At 36.5% G+C, this 27,040-nt stretch overlaps 3 protein-coding genes and 1 long non-coding RNA gene across 6 annotated transcripts in view; 3 read left to right on the top strand and 1 right to left on the bottom strand.

Moving 5' to 3' along the window:
* LOC107712065 (calcium-dependent secretion activator 1-like) overlaps positions 1-6,920 on the top strand; it is a 95,766-nt gene extending 88,846 nt beyond the window's left edge. Inside the window, exons 31-32 of the mRNA XM_016517189.1 lie at positions 3,594-3,698; positions 5,563-6,920. Coding sequence (XP_016372675.1) covers positions 3,594-3,698; positions 5,563-5,739 — 282 coding nt within the window. The 3' untranslated portion in view covers positions 5,740-6,920. The remainder of the gene's footprint in view (positions 1-3,593; positions 3,699-5,562) is intronic.
* A 98-nt stretch (positions 6,921-7,018) lies between these two features.
* On the top strand, positions 7,019-9,483 carry LOC107712114 (REM2- and Rab-like small GTPase 1). Of its 2 annotated transcripts, XM_016517255.1 has the most exons (6): positions 7,019-7,242; positions 7,420-7,572; positions 8,046-8,170; positions 8,605-8,741; positions 9,072-9,165; positions 9,271-9,483. In XM_016517255.1, exons 1-6 carry the CDS (start codon positions 7,137-7,139, stop codon positions 9,307-9,309), a joined length of 654 nt encoding a protein of 217 aa, XP_016372741.1. In that variant the 5' UTR covers positions 7,019-7,136; the 3' UTR covers positions 9,310-9,483. The 2 variants fall into 2 exon arrangements, with proteins under 2 accessions (XP_016372741.1, XP_016372740.1); XM_016517254.1 differs by having other exon boundaries at positions 9,072-9,483.
* Positions 9,484-9,526: 43 nt separating this feature from the next.
* LOC107712116 (uncharacterized) lies at positions 9,527-10,592 on the bottom strand. 2 transcript variants are annotated; one of them, XR_001636765.1, is made up of 4 exons: positions 10,380-10,592; positions 10,217-10,301; positions 9,999-10,112; positions 9,527-9,830 (listed from the first exon to the last, which is right to left on the bottom strand). It is a non-coding gene; the product is annotated as an uncharacterized LOC107712116 (long non-coding RNA). The 2 variants fall into 2 exon arrangements; XR_001636764.1 differs by having other exon boundaries at positions 10,217-10,592.
* A 256-nt stretch (positions 10,593-10,848) lies between these two features.
* The window catches only part of LOC107712117 (twinfilin-2-like), a 20,333-nt gene continuing 4,141 nt past the window's right edge, over positions 10,849-27,040 (top strand). Inside the window, exons 1-10 of the mRNA XM_016517257.1 lie at positions 10,849-11,250; positions 11,955-12,052; positions 12,668-12,734; positions 12,823-12,922; positions 13,006-13,122; positions 13,216-13,371; positions 13,465-13,534; positions 13,620-13,762; positions 25,618-25,791; positions 26,243-26,338. Coding sequence (XP_016372743.1) covers positions 11,090-11,250; positions 11,955-12,052; positions 12,668-12,734; positions 12,823-12,922; positions 13,006-13,122; positions 13,216-13,371; positions 13,465-13,534; positions 13,620-13,762; positions 25,618-25,791; positions 26,243-26,338 — 1,182 coding nt within the window. The 5' untranslated portion in view covers positions 10,849-11,089. The remainder of the gene's footprint in view (positions 11,251-11,954; positions 12,053-12,667; positions 12,735-12,822; positions 12,923-13,005; positions 13,123-13,215; positions 13,372-13,464; positions 13,535-13,619; positions 13,763-25,617; positions 25,792-26,242; positions 26,339-27,040) is intronic.

The following is a 27,040-nucleotide window of genomic DNA, read 5'->3' on the forward strand; positions in this document are numbered from 1 at the left end:
ATTGGGTGAGTGACTTTTCTGGAATAAGATAAGGTGAGGATGTCGTGGTCAATTGTACATGTTGATTAAATTTAAAATAGTGCATCATTCAGATTTGCCGTCAGTTAACATGAAAGAATAAAAGAGCACTGACAAGGGGAAAATAGCGTTAGCCAATCAGTTTTAATAGTTAATCGGTTGTTGTTTTTTATTAACTAGCTTGTCAAATGTGTTTAAAGCATTACTGCATGTTAGGGCTGGGTGATATGACAATACATATCGTGGCGATGATATAAAGTGTGAATCGGCGGACATTTTTCTAAATCGTTTACATAGATAGGCCTGTTGGGGTAAGCAAATATATCTGTGTAGCTTTTAGTGGGCAGGAATTAATAATAGAATGAGTAATAGAATGTGATGTGCTTGGTGCAATTGCACTTATTATAAGTGTATATGTGTATGTCCTTTATACTTCTATGGCTCTCAATAGATTCAGTGGTTGGAGTTGGGTTAATACTCTGACAATTTCTGTTGCTACTTTCTGATTACGTTTCTGGCTACATTTAAAATCAAAACATATTGATCATTTAATAATTGTTGTAATGCTAAAATGTTTGTTTTCAACTTCCAAATAGGTGTCCAGTGGTTGATAAATAAATATTTGATTTCTGAATATTGTACCCTAATTGAAGTAGCTGTTTAAATAGGATCATGATTTTACATACCATTGCATGAATGACTGCCTGACACATAATATATTATTATATTTATGACTAACGATCAAATGATTAAGTAGTTAGAAACTAGTTGCTATGAATACAGGTTCCATCAGTTGTCTTCTTATGAATGACTTGTTTGTCATTGAGTCAGTGCTGCTGATGCAAAGTAGGCCCTTTGTTACCAAACACCATGTAACTAAATTAGGATACAATTATGAGTCATTCGCAAACTGTTAAACATTAAACTGTTGGTTACTTTAAAACTAACCTTCATCTGGGAGATCACAGTGATATGTGAATATTTGATCTGTTAATTGGTTGCATATGTCAGATTTATTGCATGACTCGGGCAGAGAAAAGCTGTTGCTATCAAACATTGTTCACTTGTTCACAAACATCAGTGTATTGGTGAAGAGATAGATCAAATAGGCCAATTGATGGAAGGTTTGTGAAGAAATTTCATGCTCCCTTGTAAAAGTATTTTTTAGTATTTTTAAAATACAAAAATACAGTAGTTTATTTTGATACTTGGTGTGGCTGCTGTATTTTGTAGTTTATTTTGATACACTTAAAATTAAGGTATTTGGTATTTTATTTTAAAATACATTTTGATGTATCTTTGCCCAACCCTGACAGTATGTACATGCTATTACCATGATCAGAAGGCTCATTTGTGTTGTCTTCATGCATTTAAGCATGCTTTGCATTTTGAGTTCTGCTGTTAAACATGCGATCTTGCATTTAGGTCTACTGTAGTTCAATATTCTGTTGAACCAAATGTAGCTCACAAACACAGGAAGACATACAGGAAGTGCTCAGTTCTTTAAGGGCAGTCCAATCTCACGCCCTCTGGTCACGTCCTATCTCAGAAGTCTTTCCCCCTGAAACCAAAACAACAATGGCCAGTTCCTGTGGGCATACAGCTTTGAAAATAAACACTGCATGCTTTCGACCACATATTCTACTGAATTGTGCGCATTATGCTGGTCTAATAAAGGAGATATTCTAGTGAGAAAGCAGATAGTCATAAACATAAAAAAAGTAGATTGTATATATAACATCTGTCTCAGGGCATGTTGGATATGTTAATATAGCAGTAATTTTGTTAACATTACTCAGATGTAGTTTTTGCTTTAACTTTGTGTGGTTATTCTTTAGACCAGGGGTGCCCAAACTCGGTCCTGGAGGGCCGGTGTCCTGCAGAGTTTAGCTCCAACTTGCCTCAACACACCTTTAAGTTTCTAGTATGCCTAGTAAGAGCTTGATTAGCTGGTTCAGGTGTGTTTAATTGGGGTTGGAGCTAAACTTTTCAGGACACCGGCCCTCCAGGACCGAGTTTGGACACCCCTGCACTAACCGAAAGTATTGCATCTTGTGGCGGAAAGTTATTACTTTTCTAAATGCATAAAATAGGCACAAAAAAAATCCCCTATCTTGTGACCAGAACATTAATGGGATCTGAAGCTCTCCATTTTCCAAGCTGAATATCTCTCTTCCAGCATCATGTACTGTCTGAATGGGGAACCGTGGTGATTTTGTTGTATTATGCAACCTGTATTACAGATTTTGGTTGCATGCGACTACATTTCTGTACGTCTGTTATGTCATTTTCATTACATTCTCCCTCTCTAAACACTTTGTACTCACGTTATCCTAACCCAAAGACAGCCTCCCGACTCATTCTGCATTCCTACTAGGACAAAGTGGAACTTATCTCTAAATGTCCTGCTGTTTGATCACATTCTGTCGAGTGGCATGAGTTCTAATCAAATAATCTTCCTGTGTACATCTTCTAGCATGACCCACCTCCTAAAAATCCCACCTCATGCACACACACAGCTCTCTGCCCTGTACACTCACCTGCACTCTCTGCATGCACTGCACGCTCCGACCGGCCACCACTTTGAAGTGGACAGATGTAAAGAGAAATCACCGATCGAACCATCAGATGACCCTAATACAGCAAGAAATCTGATTTAATTCACATAATCACATATCAAGTAATAAGAAATCATATGTGTAATATAATTATATATACATATAAAAGGATTGGCTAAATGGTAAAGGCTATATGTACCTCTTGGGAACTGATAATAGCCCACTTCAAAACTCTTCAGATTGATTTGTGCACATAGGATACAGCACTTCCTCTTCTAGATGATAGTTTACATCATTCATTGAACCACACATGTGCTGTTCGCTTTGAACTACAAGCATTTAAGTGATTCTGAATATGCATGAATATGAGCAACAGTACAACACTCCTTTGCCTGCCTTATTCTTACTTCTTATGAGTTTGTTTCTGAGAATTCTGATTGTGACTGCACTCATTTTGTTTGCATCTTGGGTTCTTTAGAGTATGCTTTTGGGTTCAGTGGTGCTTTTTAAACCTTCAAGTTCACAGTCATTCATGCACAAGTGCTGTTTTATAACATTCAGCATGATTAATGGTGAAGGGGTGGGGGGAAGCACTGAATTTAATCTGTTCAGTTTTTCAAAAGCTGAAGACTTGATTAGAATAGGGCTTTGTTCAAGCTTATTTCAGGTAACCAGATTTGTATTAAGTCGTTACAGGCTAAGCTGTAAATGTAGGGCATATTAAGTGTTTGTTTTATTAATTATGCAATTTCCTAATGCATGATTTGTTTTTTTCAGATGGTCATACTTGTGGCTCTTGAATTAATTTTTGTCTGACTAACCTTGGTTTTAAGTGAGGGTGTGATTGTATAAATGTTGGTATCAGTTGTGTGTGTGTGTGTGTGTGTGTGAATATGCGTGTTGTGGGTTTACTTGCGTATGGCTGTTACTGTATTGTCTACACATGCTGGTCTCTTGCATGCGTTTGTTTGTCTGTCTGTGTTTTGCTGGAGAATGCTGTGTTTTTGTGCTTTGCAGCAATGGTATACAGCCACTATGAATCTGCTGGCGACCTGGCTGACTGAACGCATGGACCAACAGCTTCATGTCTATCAACTCAAAATCCTCATCAGGATTGTAAAGGTATTTCTTTCTAACTTACATGGAAGTGCTTATGCTCTGAAGCTGTAGTGGTATGATTGTAGTCTAGGTAAAACCACACTGTTTTGTTCTAGATTCCAGTCTATGATTTAGACTTTGCTTAGGAATGCACAAAATGAGTTTCTTTTAATTTATCAGTATTGGTCTGTTGGGTATTTACTGTTATATATATATTAGATATGAAATTATGCATGCTCATTTCCCTTATTCTAACATGTAGAATATATTTCATTTATATTTATGTCATCTAACACTCGCTTTAAGTTTGTAATAATTTAATAACACTGCAAATCTCAACATGAAAATACATTTATACATTCATACTGTACATTATAATGTTGTGCTTACTAAATTCACTTGCAATATTTAAAATTAAATTACACTGGTTGCCAAAAGTTTAGAATAATTAAGTTTTTATGTTTTTGAAAGACGTCTCTTATGCTGCATTACAGCATACAGTAAAATTTAAAGGGGTCATATGATGTTGCTAAAAAGAACATTATGTGGTGTATTTGGTGTAATGAAATGTGTTTATGCAGTTTAAGGTTCAAAAAACATTATTTTCCACATACTGTACATTATTGTTTCTTCTCTATGCCCCGCCTTTCTGTAACGCGTCGATTTTTACAAAGCTCATCGGTCTGAAAAGCGAGGTGTGCTCTGATTGGCCAGCTATCCAGTGCGTTGTGATTGGCTGAATACCTCAAACGTATGACGGAAGTACACCCCTTACCATACTGTGATGCCCTGTCTGGCCGGAGAGACGAGACAAAAACATTTAAACCCATTATAAACGAGGCATTTGTTGTGACAGAATTCAAATTGTTTTGGGGGAACTATGAAATTAATGAGAAAATACAGCGGTATGTTCTTATTTTTTACCAGCTTCTGTAAGCGTCTGGCTTTTGGAACCTCACTGTGACTTCAGGTAAGATTTAATTAACGTTATTTGTCTGTGCCAGTCGTGTTTTTGACACATGCATTGGCAGAAAAAAAAAAATAAAATAAAATTAGACATTATAACATTAAAAAAAAAAACATTCTTTTACTTGCTGAATAGGTAGGCGTGGTTGACTCTTAACTTTTATAAAGAATATCTCTTTGGATTTGAAACTTTAGTCTTTGCAACTTTACAGATCTTCTTTATGCACCAAGACCTTGTAACACTTCAAAGAGAAAGGAAAAATTGAAATCGCATCATATGACCCCTTTAAAATAACTGTTTTCTATTTAAACATATTTTGAAATGTAATTTATTCTAGTGATAGCAAAGCAGCCAATAATATGCTGATTTGGTGCTCAAGAAACTTTTCTTATTTTTATCAATGTTGAAAACAGTTTTGCTGCTTAATATTTTTATGGAAACCGTGCTATGCTAACATTTAAAAGTTTGGTTTATGTATTATTTTTAAAAAAGAAAAGAAATTAATAATGTTAAGAAAAGAAAGACATTTATAATGTTACAAAAAACTAGACTAATGGCTGTTGAAAATTCAGCTTTGCCATCGTAAGAATTACATTTTAAAATCTATTCAAATAGAATACATTTATTTGAAATTTCACAATATTACTGTTTTTACATAATCAAATAAATGCAGCCTTGGTGAGCATAAGAGACATTAAAAATCTTAATTATTCCAAACTTTTGGCTGCCACTGTAATTAATTGGGACAAAATAGTATATCAGCTATTTATCAGTATACTGTCCAGAATTGTAATAGCTTGCATCCATAGTCTTGCTATTCTTTCTGGCCTTGTTTGACATACAGGTATTTAGCTTTAACATTCAGGGGCAAAGAAGTCTGATAGTGTGTATAATGTCTGCTGATATCTCCCATTCTTGTAGAAGAAATACCGAGATTTTAGGCTGCAAGGCGTTCTTGACTCTACACTGAACAGCAAGGCGTACGACACGGTACGGAACCGGCTGACACTGGAGGAAGCCACTGCCTCTGTTAGAGAGGGGGGCATGCAGGGCATCTCGATGAAGGACAGCGATGAGGAAGACGAGGAGGACGATTAGAGCATCGAGCCATCCGGTGCCACCCACCACCCTGAACCCGACCCGTCTATCCAACCCTACCCTACCCCAACACTTTAAACTTAGCCTGATAACGTAAGATGCATGTATCAACTCTGATTACCCAGTTAGCCACTCTAGGATCTCCCCCCATCAGCTCGAATTGCCCACAAACGAAGCTAAAAAACAATAAAAATCAAAGAATTGTACTAAAGAGTAAAAACAACGTTGCAAAGACCATAATTGGCAATTTAAGCTGTGTCATAACATAATAAAGAACAACAAACTAGCACCAATTTTTCAACTCGTTTATTTGAGGAATTTGTTTCTATGTGTTCCTAAGCAATATGGAGTACCATTTGTTTGATAATGTCGAGTGAGATTATTAGGTGTGTCCCTGTCCAATGCGATAACATATATGGCGCTTCTTTGACGTACTCTTACATACATTAATGGTACATTGTTGTGAAGATGAGTGTATGGACCCTTTTCTTTGTCTTGTCTGTTTTTAAAGTGGATGCCAACTGCTTCAAAACTAAAAATGAACCTCTATTTAAGTTCAAAACTGTTAACTGTAAATGTCTTCTGTGTCTGCACATTTCCATTGTACTTTTTTCCTTATTTGTGTCGTGGCTCTGTGGCCCTATGTCGCAAATATCCAACTAGGCATTGTCTCACAGGCATCTTAAAATGAAAATGAATTGGTATTCTAGAAATGCAATATTGCCATACCTCCATTTTGATGTCTCATTGGAGACGTCTTTTAATTAGATGTCAGAAATGACAACAAAAAACGGCTATATTTTTGGTTCAGTTTCACTTTTACAGAGGATCTCTATCTCTCTTTTTTAAGTTTGTATGTCCAATTAAAGTCATTCTCTTTATGTTAGTAGACCTGTTGAAACTGCTATGTGCCATTTTTGGGGTCTCACTATTGTTTTTGTATATATCATGCTGTACATTGCATTCTGAGCCATTGCTGCATGCCTGTGGGATCCACCTTCTCCAAAAGCTTTTTTTTGTTTTTCTGTGTCAATTAGCTGGTGGATTCATTCTTGCGTTTGCCTTATCAAAGCCAACAGTTGTAATATGCAAGAGCTGTGGCCTCTCAATAAAGATAACATGATGTACTAATATAGGCTGCCTGTAGATTTTGTTTCTTTGTCTTTATTCAGAATGTGGATTCAGTGACCCCCATCATTAAAAAAAATTCTAATTTACTAGTTTCATTGGAGTTGCATAATTTTAGTCCTTTCGTAATGGACTTTTATTTTGACGTATATCATCATGACGTTTAACCTAGTTGGCTTCACGTTCGCGCAGATAAAGTAACTTCATATCACGTAATAAAAAGCACAATAGTCTCTTACTCTTAATTTATCTGATTTCGCTCAATTAAAATGCCTGTCCCACCTGGATCCATAATCGTGTCGGATTGGCATCGCTGTCCAGACAGCAGGGAGTTTTTCAGCAGGATACTGCATAAGAAGAAACGGCGAAAGTTTGGTAAGGATGATCACCATGGATACAGCAGTTAGGCATCATGTTTCTTATCTGACTGGTCAGGTATTTCTTGTTTTGTTTAATAAAAGAACAGCAAAAATAAGTTTGTTACAGCCAACATATAAAATGCTAAGTGAATTTTTATATAACTAAGTGGTTTTTATATAACTTACTGTGAAGGGCTCTTGGAAGCGCCAATGATGCCTCCTCATATGAATGTGGATATCGTTCGCTACAAGGTATTCCTCTCTGGGAAAACCGGAGTCGGGAAAAGCGCTCTTGCTGCCCGTCTCGCTGGCCTCGATCTCCCCAAAATGCACTATGAGACCACAGGTAAACAAGTCACACATTTAAAATGAATTAAGTACATTTTTATTGTAAAAAGATTTTTTCTTGAACACATTTATAGTACGTTTAATGAATACGTTTGAAAAACATTTGAGAGATTAAGACATCAGTTATGTCAGTGACCAATAAAAATAAGCGATTCTATTCAACATGGGGCGGGTCGCCCTCTCATGGCGGCCTTGAGATAACTTGGCCAGCCACATAAAACTATTATAATACACATTTAGTTGTAGAATAATAGTTATTAATAATGGACGACGACAAATATTTTACTAATACGTTATTTGAATGTGTACAATAGCATTAGTAACAGCTTTGAAGTTTGCTTCATTACATCCACACCGATAGGTGTCAGTATACGCATCATTCATGTCACTGTATTAATTTAATACAATCAATTTTAAAAAAAAAACACACACATCAGTGGTCATTGCTTCATAGAGCTGTGATTCTTGTAGGCATAGAGACAACAGTGGTCTTCTGGCCTGTAAGACTAAAGGAGAGTGGCCGTGTGTTGTTTTTCCGCTTTGAGCTTTGGGATTGTGGGGAAAGTGCAATACGAAGATTTGACCACATGTTACCGGTGAGCATTTTCATCATATTACAGAGTTACTTACATTCCCAGGGATAGTTCACCCCCAAAAAACATCATTTACTCGCCCTCATGTTGTTCCAAACCTGTATGAATTCCTTTCTTCTGTGGAACATAAAACCAGATATTTTGAAGAAAGTTGGTAACCAAACAGTTGCTGGTCCCCATTGACTTCCATAGTATGGACCAAAAATACTATTGAAGTCAATGGGGACTAGCAGCACTTTGGTTACCATCATTCTTTAAAATATCTTCTTTCGTCTTTTCTTTTCTTTCACAGAATAAAGAAACTCATATAGGTTTGGAACAACTTGAGAATGAGTAAATTTTCATTTCTGTGTGAACTGTCCCTTTAACCCACAAATTCTGTTTCACTGTATCATTTTAAAGTATGATATTTAATGGTGTCATTTTTCTCTCTTTAGTCCTGTAAGGAACAGGTGGATGCCATCCTTTTCCTTTTCTCCTTCACTGATCGTGGCTCCTTTGATGATCTTTCAAATCAGGTATCACGGATCACGGAACCTTCGGATCGAGTGGTTAACTTGGTCGTTGGCACCAAGTATCCTTTACCAGTTGAGAGCATTTATTTGACAATTACATTCAAATGCATGTGTTATTATGTGTTACTTGAAATAAAATAAATATTAACTGAAATAAAATATCAAAATCTTAAACTTATTTTACTTAGTTTAATTTGATGTACTAAATTAACTAAAACTGAAATAAAATGAATGAAAACTATATAGATAGGCCTATATTTAAAAACAAAAAATAATAAAACTGACAAAAATGAAAATGGAAAAAATAAATATTTAACATTCAAAATATTATACTAAAATTACGCTGATGTAACACTGATGTGACATTGTCATGGCCCTTAACAGTGCAGATTTGACTTATTTATGCACACAGATGTGACAGAGAGTGACGTGACACATTTTCAAGAGGTTTGGGGTCTTCCGGTCTTCCGAGTGGGAGGTGATGTGAGTGCGGGGCTTGGTGAAGTAGCACCCTTACTAAATGCCCTTGCAGAAAACCTGTGGCACCAAGACTGTATGGCTGCTTCATCTGTGTCCATCTCCACACAGGCTGCTCTCAGAGGAACAGACTCAGAGATCATTGTATAACTTGTACGTGCGTTGTGGTTCAATCTCACAAGGATTGGTCATTCATGGATGGAATATGCTGCTATGGAAACACTCTAAATACCACTTACTATTTTTTGCTTTCTAAATGTCTGTGAGTCAAGAAATGGTAAACAAAAATATTAAAATGTCATGAAATGAGTTTGTTTGTAGTTTCAAGGCAGTTGACACAAAAAAAAAACATTATGTGCATATATTCATGAACCTCATTATATATTGAAGTAAAAAAAAAAATTTAACATTTGTTTTTGTTTAATAACCCAATTGATTTAGTACAATAAAGAAGGAAACAGATTCAAGTTTCTAAAATGCTTAAAAATACATCCAAGCATTAGATTTTCACTTCTTTGAATGAATCCATGATTGGCAAGCATTTTGCTGTATGCTTTTGGGCTTTAATGGTCAACAAACCACCTTTCTCTAGAGAAGATGTGACTGACATTGGATCCACATCAGCTGGGAACTGACACTTCTGACGAACAGCGTCCACGATCTGATGCCAACTGATTCATCGGTGAAGAAAAATGGAAATTAGAATACAACAATGAGCAAGATATTGTGCAAAAACACAAATAAATAAATCTAATATTACATGCTCTTAATTTTTAAAAGAAAATGTGTTTGAGAGAAAACGTGCTGTTAAAATTGCCATTAGAGTTTATTTTGCTTACCTTTTCTGCACAGACTTGTATTGAATTATTGGTGGAGGTTACAATAACTTCTGGTGCAAACTCGCTTACATTCACTGTGAATATATACATATCTCCAACAGTCCACATTTCCCCCTTTGAAAAACAGATGTTCATTGTTAGTTCCTTATTGAGTTCAAATTAATCATATGTTTATTGTGTTAGACCAAATTAAAAGTCTACAACAGTACAGAACTCACCTTTGAATCAATGCTTGCCACTGATGATTTGTATGGTTGGAAAGGAAACATAGATAAGTGCACTTTAATCCAGCTCTTTAATTCACTGAAAAAGATTTTGTAATTGGTGAGCATTTGATGCTCATTTTCTCAGTGTAATTGTTTAGACCAATGCAATGCTTACTTTTATACCAGTGGCTGCTTCTGGGGTTTTGGGTGAGGCTAGTATGACGTCAATGTATCATATATGAGAGAACAGATTCATCTTGTAGGGTGTTAATAACGTCCTCTGTCTGTTAAGGAATACCCTCTGTAGAAGTCTTCAACAAAACTTATGATGGAAAACTAAATGTACTATTGATTGATTACAAATGTAAGATTTGATCATGGTTGAAAATATGAGACTCACCCTAGCAACAAATACAGATAAACACAACAGCAGCTAGAGAGCTGATGTGAAATTCCTGATCCTCATTACAGCTGTCAAATCAAAACTGAATAACCAGATGTTCCGTCATTTTTAGTGTACGTCATGGAAGGTTAATTTTAAGCGTGTACAATAAATCAGACCCTTAAATAAATCTTCCTCTTGCTTTGACTTTCAGCTCAAGTTGACATGGGACTTTTATTCTGAAACGTCCGTAGGTGGGGTGGCCATTTTGTTTCCGCTTTACTACCTCTAGCTTCATGTCGTCTTTCGTAATCCGGTTCATTGACGAATTTTGTCGGCGGGCTTTTTTAACGTGACCGAAATGTACATCTGAAACGATTTTCACTTAAAAAAAATATATTATTAAACATTCGCTACACACAGCACTGATAACTCAGATTCCAATCTACTCGCTGTTTTTAACTAAACGATCCTCAAGCGCCTGGCCAGGCATAAAGGCCACAATGAAGCTCACAGACAATGTGCTGCGGAGTTTTAGGGTTGCGAAGGTTTTCCGAGAGAATTCGGACAAAATCAACTGCTTTGACTTCAGTTCAAATGGCGAAACTGTAATATCGAGTAGCGATGACGATTCGATTGTCTTGTACGACTGCCAGGAGGGAAAGTAAGTCGCATATAAATTCCTAATTGTGATTTTTCCTACAACTGGCTGGTGTTGTTCCGTGTCGATTTGGTCTTAACGGGCTTTAAAACATTGATTTTGGTTACAGGAGCATTACTGTGAGAGATGTGAAAGGTTAAGATTACCCCAGTAATAAGAAATGAGATTTATGAGTTTTGCTGTTCATAGAGAGTATTGCAGTTTGAACATGTTTATGTACAGTAGCGATTTCCGATTCGTTTAAGTTGAATCTTTTTAGTGAATCAGTTGAGCCGGTTCACTGACTCACTGAAACCAGTGTCTTTGTTTTATGCGCTCGATCATGGCGGCAACTAAATAAACTGTAACACATGAATTTTTAATAATCACCGTTTAATAACCGGTATGGCATTATAGTAATATGCCTCGCTAGGATGTCAAGGACCACGAAATGACGTAAAAGATCCGCCGAATCTTTAACCGGATCTTTGAAACAAATATTTCGAAGGAACCGATTCGCGGAAATGAGTCGAATGGACAGTCTGAATGAGAGGTCGCGTGCTAACCGTTAGCATCCACGCCTCCTTCCGACCCCGCCTTGTGACCTTACTGTAAAGTCTAGTATTTTATTTTTAATGTTAAGTGTTTCATAATACACACAGAATTGCGCGTATATAAATAAACGATCAGATTAACTTACTTATTTCCGATTCTGTCCTTTATATCAGACCCAAACGGACGCTTTACAGTAAGAAGTATGGTGTGGATCTCATCAGATACACCCATGCAGCCAACACTGTCGTCTACAGCTCCAACAAGATTGATGGTAGGACTCTTTATAAAGTCTTATGATATTGTGTTGCATTGCAGCTCCTATGCCGTTCAGTTTTGCCATACTATGGATAAAATGTTAATTGAACCTTTTTTTGTTACGTTATGTTTTTTTCTTGTCGGTAAAAAACAGTCAATGACAGTATTTTCCTGCAGTGTGATGTGCTTTATTTGACATAAAAGTATACAATTTTTTAAATAACATTTTCTATATATTTTAAATTATGTGCAATTTTATGACTTCATATTAAATGAGATTAAATGCATAATTGTTATTCTTATTTATGTATTTAGGTGTTTATTACTTATAATCATTTGTTTTGTTTATTTTTATGTTTATGTTGATTAAGTGATTTTCTCAAAGCTATGCTGCTGATGTTCGTGTATACCTGTGCCTGCTCTGGGTTGAGGTAGTTATTTGTACAGTTTTTACGGTCTGTTATTCTGCCCTGTTAAGGAGCTAACTGTACAGACTACTGCCTTGCCCAGGGTTGAGCCTGTTCATCTGACACAGTATACAGTACATTTGATCAATTCACGTGTAAAATCTTGTAGCTTTCCTTTGAGATGATATTGATATTTTCTTCTCACTACCAATGTGGTACTACAGATACTATTCGATACCTGTCCCTACATGACAATAAGTACATTCGATACTTTCCTGGACACAATAAGAGGTGAGGGTTTGTGACATTAAATTTTCTTTTCTTGTTTATTGGCGTTTGAGTTATAGCACTTGTGTTTGTGTATTTTATCCTGTTTCAGGGTTGTTGCTCTGTCTATGTCTCCTGTTGATGACACATTCATTTCTGGCTCACTTGATAAAACTATTCGTCTGTGGGACCTTCGCTCACCTAACTGTCAGGTAAGCAGTTTTTTTTTATTTTGGGTTAGTGTGTGTTTTTCTTGTTAGTCTATACTAGATTTTAATCTTGGTTGTGTTCACAGGGCCTCATGCACCTGCAAGGGAAGCCTGTGTGTTCATTTGATCCGGAGGGGTTGATTTTTGCTGCAGGAGTGAATTCTGAGATGGTCAAACTTTACGATCTACGCTCCTTTGATAAGGTAATTGTATTAAACTGCATCCTAGAAGCAGTAGTGATATCTGTCTTTTAAATGGTAAAAATGTATACATTTGTGTCACACCTCCTGCCTCAGGGTCCATTCGCCACGTTTAAACTACAATATGAGCGAACATGTGAGTGGACGGGCCTCAAGTTCAGCAACGACGGAAAGCTCATTCTGGTCTCCACCAATGGTGGAACACTCAGAGTACTGGATGCTTTCAAAGGAGCAGTGCTCCACTCATTTGGGGTGAGAAATTAGTGTCATTTTGAATAGGCTTTTGTCAAAGTTTGTGTTTAAGATTAAGTGTGTGTCTCATGGAGTCTTTCGTCCTCACTGCAGGGCTATAATAACAGTAAAGGTGTCATTCTGGAGGCCTCTTTCACGCCAGACTCTCAGTTCGTCATGATCGGTAAGTCTTCACCAATAGATTCAGAAAGGACTAGGGATAAGTTCACAGAGAGTGATGCCTGTCGTCTCAACATTTTGCTTTCCAGGATCAGAAGATGGAAAGATCCATGTGTGGAATGCTGAGAGTGGAATGAAAGTAGCACTTCTTGATGGGAAGCACACTGGTCCAGTCACCTGTCTACAGTTTAACCCCAAATTCATGACCTTTGCCAGTGCCTGTTCTAACATGGTAAGAGTTAACCATAAAGTAGAAATAAATCTGATATATTTGTTATAGGTCAGTCCAGATGGAATATGTGCACTCCAAACGCCCTCCCAACACTGGTGAAACATATGGCGCTTTTCCACTGCGTGGTACGACACGGCTCGGCTCGGTTTGCGTTTCCACTGCAGTTTAGTATCGCTTTAGAGTTCGCCTCTACTGCAGCAACTCAACGAGAGGAACGTCTGTACTTCCTCAACAGACAACGAAACAGACACTTTTTGGTGGTTAAAAAAAGGTGCGCTCGTTCAAAACAGTTGCGTTCGATCCTTCGCTGGCTGTGCTGATTTAAATCTAGCGGTTCTGTTGTGTTTGTCACAAGTTCAGTGACGCAGGTAGTGACGATTCTCTCCGGCCAATCCGTGATCAGCAGAGTTTACACGTCACGTTTTGGTAACGGTACGGTTCACTTGGAACCTCAACCGAGGTGGTACTAAAAAAAGTACCAGGTACTGTACCCAGTGGAAAACCCCCCAAAAGTGAACCGTTCCGAGCCGTACCATGCAGTGGAAAAGCGCCAATATACTATACTTATATTTTTGTAGTTTTTATTTATTGTTTGGATTTATGGAGGATTTGCTGAAAATTTACTCAAACTCATCTACATCTTGGATGACCTGAGGGTGTTTCTTCATCTGAACAGATTTATTTGCTCACCAATTGATCCTCTGCGGTGAATGGTTGCCATCAGAATGAGCGTTCAAACAGCTGATAAAAACATCAAAATAATCTAAAAGTAATGATTCTAGTCCATTGATTAATGTCTTGTAAAGTGAAAAACTGCTCGTTTGTAAGAAACAAACCAATAAAGGCATTTTCACTGTAACCTTCTGGTCAAATAGTCTATAATCCATAATAACGCTTCCTCCAGTGGAAAAGGTCCCACTCCCTTTTGTCCTTTCACATCACAATCCACTGACACATTTTCACCCATTCACTGCAGAGGATCCAGTGGTGAGCTAATGATATAATGTTTAAGTTCTCCAAATCTGTTCAGAAGAAGAAACAAACTCATCTGCATTTTGGATGGCCTAAAGTAGAGTAAATTTTCATTTTTGGGTGAACCATTCCTTAAAAGGAGGAATGGGTGCTCAGAGCAATTAAAAACTTGCCATATTCCCCTGCAGGCCCGATTATGGTGGTATAAATACTAGGGCTGCATGATTAATCGAAATTCAATCGCAATTGTGATTAGGCAAAAGGTAGGGCTGCACGATAAATTGCATGCGGTAGTCATGCGCATCTTGTCAGTAAAGCCGGTTCTGTAATCAGTAGTAAATCTCCAGCACGTGCTTTCAGATGGAGCAGCATTTACTACACAGAGCCGTAGTTTACTGACAAGCTATGCAAAAAAATCGCAGACGATATAATTGATATTATACATTGATATTATAAAATATTGCGTAGATTCTCAGTGAACTACGGCTCTGTATAGTAAGTGCTGCTCCTTCTGAAAGCACGTAAAAATACCACATTTAATAACATGTTTTTACTACAAACTCACTTCATAACGTCAGTCGAGTGTTTGAAATAAATCCTTCTGTGAGATGATGTGGCTTCTTACACGGAATAAGGCACGCAACATATTTCATAGTATTCTAAGCAGTGATAAAGGCATTGCATTATTATATACTTTATTATAAGGAAAATTATAATAAGAACTCAGATAAACCATATATTGTCATAGTCGTGTGTTTATTAGTCACGTTGAATCAATGAAAGCAGTTAAATCTTTTGTTTATCCAGCTACCGCTATAGGAATTTCCTGGGTTTCTTCTGCGGGTGTATTTGGAGTTTCTGCGCAAGAGTGCCCTCTGGTCATCGGATGGAGATTTACTACTGATCATAGAACTGTGCTTCACTGGCAAGATGCGCGCATGAATAACGCAGCCTTTGCCTAATATCGATTGCGATTTATCGCAATTTATCGTGCAGCCCTAGCAAAAGCTGCGATTGTCATGCATATCTTTCAGTGCAGCACAGTTCTGTGATCAGCAGTAAATCTCCATCCGAAGGCCAGAGGGCGCTCTTGCGCTGAAACTCCAAATATGCCCCGCAGAAGAAAGGTAATGCACATCATTCCAGGAAACAGAAGTTTGAACTGCTTTCATTGATTCAGCGTGACTAATAAACACAGGACTATGACAATATATGGTTTATCTGAGTTCTTCTTAGTATAATTTTCATTATAATAAAAAATATTTATAATGCAATGCTAAGTGAGTTTGGAATAAAAACATGATATTTGGTATTTTGTGGGACAAGAGGTTCACAAATGCTTTTCATGTTTGGAAAGATGTTTGACGCATGTTGGTTTTTCAAATGCATGTTATAAACGACTCCAACTCCATGGTATCCAACTTATTTTTCAATGCGGAAGCAAGCCGTTTTCTGTCAATGGGCGAGACTTCCGGTTCATTAGCCGCTGTAGGGAAATAACGAGAAAAATAACAGTGCAGTAAAACGGTTTGCACTACAAACAAGTGTGTTCATAATTAGGATAACACATTAAAATAATATGGTAAGACACACCAGTTTGAAATATCAAGCCGCAAAACGATGTGTTTTGTTCAACTAAAAATAGCTGGAAGCGGGTGACACCGAAAGCCAGACACATTAAGTTTACAAATGGCCACGCCCGCTCTTACGGGAAAAATTAGGTGGATACATAAGCAGGTTCAGATGGAGCAGCATTTACTACACAGAGCCATAGTTCATTGACAAGCTACGCAAACTGCTTTCATAATCACAGAACGATTTAAGCGCAATTAAATCGGTCTGCGATTATGAAAGATGTTTTGAGTAGCTTGTCAGTGAACTACGGCGTCATTGTTAGTTTCCGGTCGCAGCGGTATCCCTTTTAGCCACAACCCTGGAATGACGTTCATTACCTTTTTTCTGCGGGGCATATTTGAAGTTTCAGTGTGAGAGCGCCCTCTGGCCTTCAGACAGAGATTTACTTCTGATCACAGAACCGTGCTTCACTGAAAGATACGCATGACAATCGCATTCGATTAATCGTGCAGCCCTACTGCAGTATAGTCACTGTGCACCATTTGACAACCACTTAATATGTATGCTAAAATCTCACCTCCACAGGCATTCTGGTTACCTACGATTGATGACTGATGGGCTGCTGTCAGACGTCAGCCTCTGTGACGTGTTCTTCCAGCAGGTGGCATCATTCACCTTAACCTTGGGAGTTTCACACATGGAGTTGCTCACCGTAGGACTTTTGACCTGTAAATAGATTGGCCTTGATGCCAAGTTGTATTTCTTTGTTCATTTTATATCTGTATCATTAAAACTTTTTTGTAAAACATTGTAAAGTAATCTGTTCACATTTTCTGTTTTGTTTATAAGGTTGTAACAAAGTGCTCGATCAAACTGTCTTGTGCTCAGCACCTGCAGGTTTAGCATCTTGTGAGTCTGAAGAAATGTCAATGGAACAATTTTTTAATTAAACATGTTTATACAACTGTCCAAAGATGTGGTTTTGAAGCCTTTCAGACATGCTTCTAGTTGATGTGTGTAGCTCAACATAATTCCACCTGTGAGTGCAAATTGCTTTTATGCTGTTCTTTTACTAGGTTTTGTTTTCTTGTTTTTTTTGTAGTTTGCTTTTGCAATACTGGCATGTTTTAAGTCGCTTATAAAAACAAATCTCATGCAAATATACACAGTGACCACCCCTCTCTTGAGTTTCATTTGGTTCAAGTTACATTGCACTTATTGAGGAAACAGTTGTTTTTATGCTGATTTTGCGGGAAAAAGGGGAGAATGTTAATTCAATGCCTCAAATGGAGATTGTGCCATTGTAACTGTTACCTCTTTAATTCATTAAATCTTTCAAGAGGTTACTTTGCATCCAAATGGCTGTTTTCATTTGTTTTCTCGGGTTAGTTGTCAGGTTTAATGACCACCATAGGATCCTTTAAGTCACTGAATTTAATTTTATTAGGATCCAACTTTATCTTTATTTTTTTATTTGGAAGTCAGTTTATATGAAATACATTGTAATGTAATTTTAACTGAAAATATACACAAAAATAGGAATATTTTGTTTTATTTTTGTATTCCCCAATACAATTTTTAAAGGCGTGTAAAAAAAGTTTACAAAAGAGCCAACTGTCTGTGAATTTAACACTTGAGGCATGTAAAGAAAAGGTATGCTATATAGGCCTATTATTTGTGAACAATATTTTTGTGTAATTTCCACCAGCTTTAAATATGCCAAATTGTCCAAAAAGTGGAAATATTATATAATTTGTGTGCATTTAGGAAGCATACTATGAATTCAGCTTTTCAAGACGATTGTTCGGCCATATTAATAATAATAATAATAAAACTTTTTGTACGCCTTACCCGGAAAGCCTTACTTTCACGCTGAATCACGCTTTGTGGCTAATACCGCGGATGTGATCTAAATTCTGTTGCTTTACGTAAAAATAAATATGTTAAACAAGTCCCCCAAAGCACCGGTTAGTTGATTTTCCCATCAGAGATGAATTTACTATCCATTTTAGTTTAGCCTACGTTTGGGTGACCATTTTTTCGGAGACAGTCCCGGTTTTTGGTGTCTTGAACCCGCCTGTACCGACATGTCCTTGTTTTACAGCACGTTCAAAACAGCCCTCAATTCCAAATACATTGCAAAAAAAGTAAGATCACCAGAGGAATCGTGTAGGGATTATTTTCATGATTAAGGGTAGTTTCCTAGAAATAGTCATTTCCAAAAGCACAAACATAAAATAACATTTGAAAAGTTAAAGTTGTAGGCCTTAACTGCTGTATAGCCTACAGTATAATGGAAAAAGAAAAATGATAAATACAATTATAATATGTTTGTTGAATAGTTTATTTAATCGTAGGTTCTCATATTTATTTTGTTTCATTCATTTAGCAAACACTTCATTTTTGGAATGTGGTTTTGTCATTTTTTCATCATAATCATAATAATCAAACTAAACAATAATTAGCAACTGTAATAATAGTATAAGGAACATACAAAAATGTGTTGTATTGTTTTTATTTATGGATAACAGAATCAAGCTGTTGATTACCACAGAAAATAATTTTGCCTCTTTGAGAGGTTAGAGCTTAACGTACTGAACCTGGAACATTATTTATAAAAAATAAGTATCTCCATGAATGAGTGAGTGAAATCGTTATGCTGGGAAGTTGCTAAGTAATAACAGCATAGTAAACGACCTCATTCAGTAATGAAGTTCCTCACCTGCCCAGAAGAGGGTGGTAAGAGTTTTGAGTCTATTTTTGGTTTAGGGGCATGAATTGAATCGTAAATACAATATTTTCAAACCCATATCAAAAGATTTAAACAACTGGCCCCGGAGCCGTGCTGGGGGATGGTCAGGCTGTTACCCGAGGCCAGACAGTGTGCCTGCTAAATTTGGGGCAAGAGGGATCGGGTTCCTTCTGCAAGCACACATGATCCCATCCTAGTTACAGGAGCCTTCTCTCACACATTTGCTGCTCTCACTTGGATAGCACACAGTCTCTCAAACACCAAACTCTCACTTCATGCTGCTGCAATATATCGTTTCTGATATAACACACAGCTCTGGCACTGATTGAAGATCATCTGTAAAAAGAAGATCGTCCAGGTGACCCGTCCTGTGCGTCCAGCTTCATCCAACTTCAGAAGGTCAAACAGCCCTCAATTCCAAATACATTGCAAAAAAAGTAAGATCACCAGAGGAATCGTGTAGGGATTATTTTCACCAACAGAGGGGGCTGCGAGCTACACTGATTGCTTGTTTTTGCGCCGTTACTTCAGTGATGAAGAGCTGTATTTTCAACAATTATCAAAAGATACATCGTTTATATTGTTTGTGTGTGGCTGTGTGCTTAATAACAGGACCTGAACAGGGTGCGAGACTATTCTGCAAAAAGGAAGTAGGCTAATTGTACACACACATCTTAACCCTTCCAAGTGGGTGAACGTACGCTCCGAGATATATCCCTTGGCGGGTAGGAAGGCACCACACTGACCCGCCATGTTTCTGGTTCTGGTGGTTACAGAGGAGCTGAGGGAGTTTCTGGCCCGGGCACGGAGTGGAACCGGCCGCCTCATCCAGGTGTTGATCAGAGACGGTGAGTGAGCAGAGGGTCTGAGGGCTTCGCTCAGTTCACAGAGAATTTAATGAATCAGAAAAGGTAAAGGCATCGAGATTAGTATCTTGTGAGCGGAAAATGCTAATGTACATGTTAACCAATAAACCAAGTTTACTTTAGACTGAAATGAAACATCCTGCTTGTAGATCAACTCTCAGTTAACCTTAACTATACTAATCCTATAATGAAGGCTAGAAAATATTAGTGTTCAATGGGATTAAACTTTCCAATAGTATTATGACTCTTTTAGTATGACACTTAAATGATGTACCATGGTACAATGAGGGTGTCAAATGGCAATACAATGGTACAACGATTACCATATTCATGTACCATGGCATTTACATAGAACTCCAAGGTCAACTTTAATTAATATTACACTATATGTTGTCTAAAAAAACATAGTATGGCCTTGGTACCTTGTCCAAAAAAACATGGTTGTACCATAGTACTTTTTGGTGCCTTTTATTAGTGGAAGATCAATGTTCACTCAATTAACTGCCTTGATTTTCACTTTCTAAATGGTTAATGGTTAATGGTCCAAATGTTTAAAAGTCAATTGGTCATAAATCAAATATTATGTACCATAATATCTTTTCGCCAATGTGAGATCCAACTACAATCTGTACTGAAGTACAACTAAGATGTCAAAACAGAAAGAAACTTGGACAAAATGAGACATAATGTACTGTTAATTTATACTATGATTTGATATATTGTCACATTATCCACTTGACACTTGATTATCTAATTTTGCAATGTTCATTTTATATTAATTTGTTGTGTTTTTATTGTTTGTTCTTAGATGGGATTTTTTTTATTTGTTGTTTTACCGTCCAGGTGTCACCTGACATGAGGAAATAGTAACAAAACACATTTCACAATGTGTTTTGGTTCTGTGTTCACATGCTGCTGTAGGTCAGATGACATCATTTGACGTGGAAACTGTGTGGTTCTTAAGGGATTGCAGAGGTCACAGGAACGATGGACTGTTCTCTGTTGCAATAAAAGTGCGTGTGTGCAAGCGTGCATTTGCGTACAAGGCTGAGTGTCAGGTACTGTTGAAATGTTAGCTCACTATCAGATGACAAGATCCAGTTGCTGGGAAGGAAAGGGCAAAACGCTATCAAATTTGAGTGAAGTCATTCTGTCATTACCTAACCTGACTTTGTGATGCGTGCATGTATTCTCACATGACTCCAGTCAAATTAAACAGAATAAAATGTGATTTTAAAGAGTTTTGACTTAAGTACTTGACCATTCAAAAATAGGGGTCAATAAGATAATTTTTCCGAAAGAAATTAGTACTTTTTTCCAAGCAAGGATGCATAAAATTGATCAAAAATGACAGTGAAGACATTTATAACGTTAGAAAAGATTTAAATTTCAAATAAATCTTGTTTTTTGTTTTTTTTTATTCATCAAAGAATAAAATGAAATTTGTTTTCCACAACAATATTAAGCAGCACAACTGTTTTCATCATAGATAATAATAATAAATGTTTCTTGAGCACCAAATCAGCATATTAGAATGATTTCTGAAGGACCATGTGACACTGAAGACTGCTGAAAATTCAGCTTTGCCATCACAGGAATAAATTACAGTTTAAATAAATCGTTTAAATTGTAATAATATTTCACAACATTACTATTTTTTACTGTATTTCTGATCAAATAAATGTAACCTTGGTAGCTTTTTCTTTAAACATTAAAAAATCCTTATGACCCCAAACTTTTGAATAGTATAGTGTACATTTCGAGCAAATTAGTTGTTTATTTTACCTTCTAGTTTGCTTTAGCTTCAAACTATTAGTGATTTAATAAACTTATGTTGCATTTCACATGAAACTATGCAATTATGCTGGACCATTTTGTCCAGGCTACATGATGGTTGTATACGATTTCTTGTAAGGTAGACTGTTCAGCAATTTTGGACAGCTCCAGCTCTTCTAACACCCAGCGGCCTAATGTAGCCACCATAGACGGTAGCCACAGATGTATAAACGTCAGGCTGGTTGTCACTGTATGGTTCGTCTGCTGTCTGTTTGACGCCTGGAGTGTGTGAAGATGTCTGGATCTGAATAGACTGGGTTGTTTTGGGTTCATAGGGTGCCTTTGAGTCTCACAGAGATGATATTTCAGGAAAGATAAAACAGGTCAATACAGTTTTGGATCTTTCTGGTGACTGAGTCACATGTGTATCCCAACCCTTATTGGTGGGTAGCACAGGCCACATGGTCAGGACCTGTCTGTGCTCATGGTGATAGGATGTAGTCTTGTAGGCAGTGAGGTGCGGACACTCAGTTATTCAGCCAGATTGTGTTTATGTGTGATATTCTTTACAATGAATGTATTTGTATGACAGAACTCAGGGAGACAGGAGGAAGGCAGATATATGTTTGTCTTTTCGAATTGGCACATATGTGCAAACAGCTTTCTGTACGTGTGTTGTTAAGGGGTGAGTAAAAGGCTGATGGAAAGTATGTGTCTGTGCTGATAGCTGGAATGTGTGCAACCTCAGAATAGCAGCTGCTGCAAAAGACCATCAGGAAATCCCCCTCCAAGGTCATTCGGACTGGTAACGTGTACGTGGGTGGATGATGTTTGCGCTAGATCTGGTTATTGACGTGCTAGCTGTTTTTCACAGTGTGCTCGTTAAAGGTTTATTTCAGTTAGGTGCAAAATCTTTCAATCACTCTGCACAACCTTTAGATGCCTTAATCCACAGGCCTTGACCATGATTGCACTTGATTATCAAGTTATAAAAGGAGTGTTGTTTAATTTAGTCTTATACAGCAGTGCAACCAACAACTTTGTCCTTGTTGAAAAACACATGAGCAATTGAATTCGAAGTCATAGAGTGAAACTCATAGATTGAATGAATGAATAAATAAATAAAGCAAGCCTGTTGTAGGACCATTTAGATTTTTAAGAAATAATTTAAAATAAGCACATCCCATAATGAAAAATTTGTTTTATATAATGTTTATATTAGTGCTGTCAAAAGATTAATCGCGATTAATCGCATGCAAAATAAAAGTTTTTGTTTAAATAATATATGTGTGCGTACTGTTTATAAATCTATTTATAAATCTATTTAATATATAAACATAACATATTTTTCTTAAATAGATATATGCATGTGTGTGTATTTATATATGCATGATAAATATACACAGTACACACACATATATTATGTAAACAAAAACTTATTTTGAATGCAATTAATTGCGATTAATCGTTTGACAGCACTAGTTTATATATATTTGGTATATTTTTTAATGTTTTTGAAAGATGTCTTGTATGCTCACCAAGGCTGTATTTGTCAAAATGCAATTTAAAAAATACAGTAAAAACAGTAACAATTCAGAATAACTGTTTTCTATTTTTATATATTTTACAATGTAATCTATTCCTATAATTGCAAAGATGAATTTTCAGCATTTCTCCAGTCTTCAGTGTCATACAATCCTTCAGATATCATTCTAATATGTTGATCTGGCGCTCAAGAAACATTTGTTATCATTATCATCAATTTTTAATACTGCTGTGCTACTTAATATTTTCTTATTCATTTTTTACATATATTTTTACATTTGTATATATATCCATATACAAAAATAATTAGCATTCTAACATTTCACAATCTAAAGAGAACCATTGAGAATACTGGGAAATATTATTATATAAACTTATATAAGGATGCAGTGCAGTAATTGTCATGAAAAATGGTCCTAAAATATGCTTAATTTTCATTATGCAAAATGTAATTTCATATTTTTGTCTTTGATTTTGGGATGAACTGTTTACATAACATTTACCCAAATAACTATATATTTTTTATGCCCAACAGAATTCAAAAACCTTTTTTAACTGTTTTAATTTCAAAATAAATAATACTTACATTTAAAATGTGAACATTTTCAGTGCTTTTAATTAAAACCAGCAGCAACCATTAGATTAGCACTTTTACGTCTTTGTGTACGAAGAAAAGCTGAGGACAGCAGGGAGGGAAGTGGGCAGATTTACTGGTAAGTAGATTATTGAAGTGATAAGAGATGAATACTGAGAACCATAGCTGTTAATCTGAGTGTTGATGCCTGAAAGCTGAGGTGGGGCTCTGGAGGACGTGCACCAGCACAGCACACTGTTCACAAGGAATGGTAAAGCGGTTGGGAAGAAAGATGACCCATTAGAAAAGATAAAGCCTTCCAGTGCTTCATTACAGTGCTTACAGAGGGTGTTCTGGTTTGTACGTTTCAGGAAGCAAATTACATGCGTTTGAGTGTGTGATGTGATCAGTGTGAAGTTTATAAACTGAGACAATAGACCGAGGACATGAAGAACCAGTATCAGGTGTGACATCTTTAACGTTAAAAGTGCTTACATCAGTGATATATGCAGATGTGTTCTTGGGTTGATTAACTATCTGACGAGTGAATACAGTCAAGAGAAAATAATAGAAAGATCTAATCAGTCGTTATATTAGAATGGTTACCACTGGATTCTTAATGGAGTATTATTTGAAAACCTTTAAACCACAATTATTTGAAAAGTCTTAGAAGTGAGTGGTCTGCATTATACAGTACACTGTCACTGTACAGAGAATTTATAAAGCCCAGTCTCATAAATATGAATGCTGCTTTTCATATGAGCATGAATTGCTTCTTAGAACTGTTGTGATTATGAGCACTTTATGATGGCAATTTACATTTTTATAGCGAAAGGTCCTTAAAACTCACGTCTGATTGTTATTGTTCTCAATGGAACTCTTAATGTTTTTGTAACTTTATGTCTTTTATGATATATTCTCATACATTGCAATATAAATTGTGTTCAAAATACTATCATACTATATATGCAATAGGAACTCTTTTTTCCACTGTCCTCATATTATTTCTATCACAAAAGTTTTGCAAGACAATGCAAAGGTTCTCGGAGGAACTCAGAAGTGCTGAAATATAATTTTTCATCTCATCTAATTTTTTCCCATCACCATGTCCCTTTAGTGCATTTTCCAACAATCACTTATGCATTTTTGCTTTTAATAATGGTGGACTTTCAGAGATGTGGCAAGTTGTTGGTCATAATTTTGTATATTGTGAATAATTTATGGTTGCATAATCTATAATGCTGCATATTCTATAATTGTTCTATATTATATTATATTGTATTATATTATATTATATTACATAATAAAATAATATTAGCCGCATTAAAGTGACCAATTTTCCATTGACCAATTTTATTAAAAGTAAAGTGTATGTTTGCATATGTAAGATACAATATGTTTCAGGCCATTAAAGATGAGATGATTACCAGTTCATTACTGACAAGAATATATTGTGTTATCAGACATCCCTCAGTACTGGCTTGTTTAATATATAAATAACTGAAGGTTGAATTTATGTGTATTATTTTGTACGTGTCTCTGGGTGAACTAAGCAGCTTGGGCTATATTGGGTGTGAGATACAAGGTGTGTCATGCTCTTTTCATAGTAGGATGTAGATAATGAATAATATTTCACTTATTTGTTATCAGCAGCAGGCCATTACCCAAGCCTAGCCTTGTAAACACATTTAAATTGATCTACGTGATGCAATATAAAATTACGCAACTGATTTTTGGGATTGTTGGTTGCCCCAGGTTTGTAATGAGAGAGCTTTTTATGTGTGTTTTAGAGCAGCTGGTGCTGGGGGCATACAGAGAGCCACGTCAGAGCTGGGACAAAGACTATGACCACTTCCTGCTCCCTCTGCTGGACCCTCACGAGCCCTGTTACATTCTATACCGGTTGGACACCAAGAACGCTCAAGGCTATGAGTGGCTCTTCATCTCCTGGTCACCTGACCAGTCTCCTGTAAGTTTTAACATCCAGACATGACGATTTGAAGCTTGATTAGCAGAAACAGCTTATTCAATTGTTCAAATAAACATACACTGTTAAGGTTCCAGATAAAACAAAAACAGCTGTAAGAAGGTTTGGTGAACCGAAGAATAAAAACCACTCAAGAACCTTTATTATATTTAAATAGAACAATCTTATTTGCATGCTTGTCGAAATAGGGTTCTTTGGACTTTAAGCAACCTCTTGGCAACCAATCAGAACACACTAGCAACTGCATCTGTATGTATTGAAACACTCAGTACATCTTAGAAACTGCCCTGGCCTTTTTTCCCCCAGAAAATGTAAAAACGTAACCACATGTGATAATTGTGGAAAACCGTAACACCATTTGTGGTTAGAGCAGTGAGTTTTTATTTTGTTACTGTTATTATTTAATAAAGTGATAACTTGTCTTTTGCTACAGGTCCGGCAAAAGATGCTGTACGCTGCCACTCGCGCCACAGTTAAGAAAGAGTTTGGTGGTGGACACGTCAAAGATGAAATGTTCGGCACAGTTGAGGTACTAGCTGAAGAATATTTTTTAAATATTAGATTTAGATCTTTAAATTTTCACCTCTGTGAAGAACTAATGAAGTTATAATGAGGGACGTGCTGATGAATGGACTCAGTCCACCTGTCATCTGTCTTCAGCTGTCAGTCAAATACCCTGAAGCTGGATTATTTACAGTTGAAAACGTTTACAGAGTGGACCACCATGTTTCTTAATTTAGTAACTGGACACTTGGGGCTGTTGGCAATGTTCTTGGAAATGATTACCAGTCATGGTCAACACAGAAAGGGCTAAATATATACTGTACATACACATAAAATATTGAACAAACAACTTTGTGGTTTTATGGGAGGAAGTTGTATATTTATTTGAGAGTATTTATAATTTTTACATTTTGAAAGGACTATTTCAGGTTGTCTTGAAAGTGGGAATAAATCTATAATTCAATAATTAATAATGTAAACTTAAATATCAGTTTTGGTTGATTACTAATTATTCACATTGGTTAAAACAAATATGTGACCCAGGACCACAAAACGAGTCATAAGGGTCAATTTCTTGAAATTGAGATTTATACATCACCTGAAAGCTGAATAAATAAGCTTTCCATTGATGTATGGTTTGTTAGGATAGGACAATATTTGGTCGAGATACGACTATTTGAATATCTGGAATCTGAGGGTGCAAAAAAATCTAAAAATTGAGAAAATC

This window comes from Sinocyclocheilus rhinocerous, unplaced genomic scaffold (assembly GCF_001515625.1).
Source record: "Sinocyclocheilus rhinocerous isolate Xijiao unplaced genomic scaffold, SAMN03320098_v1.1 scaffold1710, whole genome shotgun sequence".
NCBI lineage: Eukaryota > Metazoa > Chordata > Actinopteri > Cypriniformes > Cyprinidae > Sinocyclocheilus > Sinocyclocheilus rhinocerous.